The 4751-nt window shown below is 59.5% G+C and overlaps 1 protein-coding gene across 1 annotated transcript in view; it reads left to right on the top strand.

Moving 5' to 3' along the window:
- Window positions 1-236: 236 nt before the first annotated feature.
- The window catches only part of LOC115949233, a 5048-nt gene continuing 533 nt past the window's right edge, over window positions 237-4751 (top strand). The window contains exons 1-3 of the mRNA XM_031065738.1: window positions 237-304; window positions 2501-3190; window positions 4675-4735. Coding sequence (XP_030921598.1) covers window positions 237-304; window positions 2501-3190; window positions 4675-4735 — 819 coding nt within the window. The remainder of the gene's footprint in view (window positions 305-2500; window positions 3191-4674; window positions 4736-4751) is intronic.

The following is a 4751-nucleotide window of genomic DNA, read 5'->3' as shown; positions in this document are numbered from 1 at the left end:
AATGGGGAATGGAAAATTCCCAAAAAACCAGGAAATTCCCAATGGGAAATGGAAAATTCCCAAAAAACCAGGAAATTCCCAATGGGGAACAGGAAATTCCCAATGGGGAATGGGAAATTCCCAGTGGGGAACGCAGAAGGGGCGAAGGTGGGTGGGGCAGAATTCCCGAGGGATTTGGGATCCCACCTGGGCTGCAGGTGAGGGCAGGAGCTGCCCCCCTCCAGGAGCTGGATCCCATGGATCCCATGGACGAGCTGGACGAGCTGGATGCAGAAATCCTGGGAATGGCCAGAGCCGGGCCCAGGCCGGGGAAACGCGGCGGGAAGGGGCCGGGTCCCCAAAAAGGTACCGGGAATTCCCATGGGATCGACCCCATTCCCGTGGGATCAACCCCGATCCATGGGATCAACCCCAATCCTGTGGGATTGACCCCATTGCTATGGGATCAACCCCAATACCATGGGATCAACCCCAATCCTGTGGGATCGACCCCAATCCTGTGGGATCAACCCCAATCCCGTGGGATCAACCCCATTCCTGTGGGATCAACCCCAATCCATGGGATCAACCCCAATCCTGTGGGATCGACCCCATTGCTGTGGGATCAACCCTGTCCCAGTGCTGGTGGCACCCGGAGATGCCCCAGTGCTGGTGACACTCACAGGTGTCTCAGAATTGGTGACACATGCAAATGTCTCCAAGCCAGTGACACCGGGAGATGTCCCAAATCCAGGTGGTGACACCTGGAGATGCCCCAGTGCTGGTGACACCCGGGGATGTCCCAGTGTTGGTGACACCCAGAGGTGTCCCAGAGCTGATTGGTGGCACCTGGAGATGTCCCAGTGTTGGTGACACCCGGAGATGTCCCTGAGATGTCCCAGAGCTAGTGACACCCGGAGATGTCCCAGTGTTGGTGACATCCAGGGATGTCCCAGAGCTGGTGGCACCAGGAGATGTCCCAGTTTCCCCATTGTCCCCAATGTCCCCCAGTGTCCCCAATGTCCCCCATTGTCCCCCAGTCTCCCCATTGTCCCCCAGTGTCCCCAGTGCTCCTGTTGTGCTCATTGTCCCCATTGTCCCCAAGGTGTCTGCAATGTCCCCAGTGTCCCCATTGTCCCCAATGTCCCCATTGTCCCCCAGTGTCCCCATTGTCCCCAATGTCCCCCAGTGTCCCCAATGTCCCCCATTGTCCCCCAGTCTCCCCATTGTCCCCCAGTGTCCCCAGTGCTCCTGTTGTGCTCATTGTCCCCATTGTCCCCAAGGTGTCTGCAATGTCCCCAGTGTCCCCATTGTCCCCAATGTCCCCATTGTCCCCCAGTGTCCCCATTGTCCCCAATGTCCCCCAGTGTCCCCAATGTCCCCCATTGTCCCCCAGTCTCCCCATTGTCCCCCAGTGTCCCCAGTGCTCCTGTTGTGCTCATTGTCCCCATTGTCCCCAAGGTGTCTGCAATGTCCCCAGTGTCCCCATTGTCCCCAATGTCCCCATTGTCCCCCAGTGTCCCCATTGTCCCCAATGTCCCCCAGTGTCCCCAATGTCCCCCATTGTCCCCCAGTCTCCCCATTGTCCCCCAGTGTCCCCAGTGCTCCTGTTGTGCTCATTGTCCCCATTGTCCCCAAGGTGTCTGCAATGTCCCCAGTGTCCCCATTGTCCCCAATGTCCCCATTGTCCCCCAGTGTCCCCATTGTCCCCAATGTCCCCCAGTGTCCCCAATGTCCCCCATTGTCCCCCAGTCTCCCCATTGTCCCCCAGTGTCCCCAGTGCTCCTGTTGTGCTCATTGTCCCCATTGTCCCCAAGGTGTCTGCAATGTCCCCAGTGTCCCCATTGTCCCCAATGTCCCCATTGTCCCCCAGTGTCCCCATTGTCCCCAATGTCCCCCAGTGTCCCCAATGTCCCCCATTGTCCCCCAGTCTCCCCATTGTCCCCCAGTGTCCCCAGTGCTCCTGTTGTGCTCATTGTCCCCATTGTCCCCAAGGTGTCTGCAATGTCCCCAGTGTCCCCATTGTCCCCAATGTCCCCATTGTCCCCCAGTGTCCCCATTGTCCCCAATGTCCCCCAGTGTCCCCAATGTCCCCCATTGTCCCCCAGTCTCCCCATTGTCCCCCAGTGTCCCCAGTGCTCCTGTTGTGCTCATTGTCCCCATTGTCCCCAAGGTGTCTGCAATGTCCCCAGTGTCCCCATTGTCCCCAATGCCCTCTATTGTCCCCCAGTGTCCCCTGCTCAGTCCCTATTGTCCCCAATGTCCCCCAGTGTCCCCAATGTCCCCCATTGTCCCCCAGTCTCCCCATTGTCCCCCAGTGTCCCCAGTGCTCCTGTTGTGCTCATTGTCCCCATTGTCCCCAAGGTGTCTGCAATGTCCCCAGTGTCCCCATTGTCCCCAATGTCCCCATTGTCCCCCAGTGTCCCCATTGTCCCCAATGTCCCCCAGTGTCCCTAATGTCCCCAGTGTCCCCAATGTCCCCAATGTCCCCAGTGTCCCCAGTGTCCCTCTGTCCCCACAGGTGCTCGGCTGGGAGCAGCTCCCGACGTCCCTCCGGGGCCGCCTGGCTGGGGCTGAAGGACGAGGATTTCCTGGGATGGGGGGACGAGGATTTCCTTGGATCGGGACAGAAGGACAAAGATTTCCTTGGATCGGGACAGAAGGACGAGGATCCCCTGGGACTGGGACAGAAGGACGAGGATTTCCCAGGATTGGGATCGAAGGACAAGGATCCCAAAGGACTGGGACAGAAGAACAAGGATTTCCTGGGATTGGGATCGAAGGATGAGGATTTTCCGGGATTGGGATCGAAGGATGAGGATTTCCTGGGATTGGGACAGAAGGAAAAGGATTTCCTGGGATTGGGATCGAAGAACAAGGATTTCCCAGGATTGGGACAGAAGGACGAGGATTTCCTTGGATGGGGACAGAAGGACAAGGGTCACCCAGGACTGAGATTCAAGAACAAGGATTTCCTTGGATTGGGATCGAAGGAAAATAATTTCTTGGGATTAGGACAGAAGGACAAGGATCCCACAGGACTGGGGGACGAGGATTCCCCAGGATGGGGACAGAAGGACGGGGATTCCCCAGGACAGAAGGACGAGGATTTCCCAGGACAGAAGGACGGGGACCCCCTGCGCCCCGGTGTCCCCGGGTCCCGGCGGAATTCCCACCCCCAGAGGGTCCCGGAGCCCCCCGAGCCCGGCAGGTAAAGGGAACCCCCGGGAGATCTCCGGGATCGGGGTTCCCGGCCCGGGTGTCCTCCAGGTGTCCCAGGTGACATCCCTGTCCCAGGTGTCCTCCAGGTGTCCCAGGGGATGTCCCTGTCCCGGGTGTGCCCAGGTGTCCCAGGTGATGTCCCTGTCCCAGGTGTGCCCAGGTGATGTCACTGTCCCAGGTGTCCCAGGGGATGTCACTGTCCCAGGTGTGCCAGGGGATGTCCCTGTCCCAGGTGTCCCCAGGGATGTCCCTGTCCCAGGTGTCCCCAGGGATGTCCCTGCTCCGGAATTCCCCCACCTGAGCTCCTCCCACGTCCCCGTTCCCAGGATGAGGCTCCCCTGGCTCAGCTCACCTAGGAGGGCTCAGGTGTCACCTGGGTGGGACACAAGTGTCACTAGGTGGGACACAAGTGTCACCTGGGAGGGCTCAGGTGTCACCTGGGAGGGCTCAGGTGTGACCTGGGAAGGCTCAGGTGTCACCTGGAAGGGCTCAGGTGACCAGTGTTGGGGAGGTGACCACAGGGATGGAGGTTTGGGGTGTCCCCGTTCCCTCCGAGTCCCAAAGGTGGCATCCCTGACATTGGGCAGGTGGGGCAGCGCAGGTGACACAGGTGACACAGTACAGGTGACACAAGTGACACAGGTGATACAGATGGCACAGGTGACATGGCACAGATGGCACAGGTGACAGAGGTGGCACAGGTGACACAGTACAGGTGACACAGGTGGTACAAGTGACACAGGTGGCACAGATGGTACAGGTGACACAGCACAGGTGACCCAGGTGACACAGGTGACACGGCACAGGTGACAGAGGTGACACAAGTGACACAGGTGGCATACGTGACTCAGGTGGCACAGGTGACACAAGTGGCACAGGTGGCAGAGATGACGTGGCACAGGTGACAGAGGTGACCCAGGTGACACAGGTGATTCAGGCGGCACAGGTGACATAGGTGACACAGGTGGTACAGGTGACAGAGGTGGCACAGCTGACACAGCAAAGGTGACATGGCACAGATGGTACAGGTGGTACAGGTGACAGAGGTGACACAAGTGACACAGGTGGCACAGCACAGGTGACACAGGTGGCACAAGTGACACAGATGGAACAGGTAACACAGGTGACAGAGGTGGCACAGCTGACACAGATGGTGACACGGCACAGATGGTACAGGTGACGCAGGTGGCACAGGTGACAGAGACGACACAGAAGGCACAGGTGATACAGCACAGGTGGCAGAGGTGGCACAGGTGGCAGAGGTGACCCAGGTGGTGCAGGTGGCACAGCGTGGGTGGTACAGGTGACACAGGTGGCACAGGTGTCAGAGGTGGCACAGCATAGGTGGCACAGATGTCATGGGTGGCACAGGTGACATGACACAGGTGACCCAGGTGACTCAGGTGTCACAGGTGGCAGAGGCCAGGCCAGGCCCGACCCCCCGACTCTCCCCTGGGATTTGTTCCCCCCCAGGCTGGAGCCCCGCCTCGGGACACGCCCCCACGGGCAGGTGGCACCAGGTGACGCGGCACAGGTGGCACCGGGGGCAG

Source organism: Geospiza fortis, unplaced genomic scaffold, assembly GCF_000277835.1.
Source record: "Geospiza fortis unplaced genomic scaffold, GeoFor_1.0 scaffold342, whole genome shotgun sequence".
In the NCBI taxonomy this organism is placed as follows: domain Eukaryota; kingdom Metazoa; phylum Chordata; class Aves; order Passeriformes; family Thraupidae; genus Geospiza; species Geospiza fortis.
The sequence above is the reverse complement of the archived record's forward strand: the minus strand, read 5'-3'. Positions and strand labels throughout refer to the sequence as shown.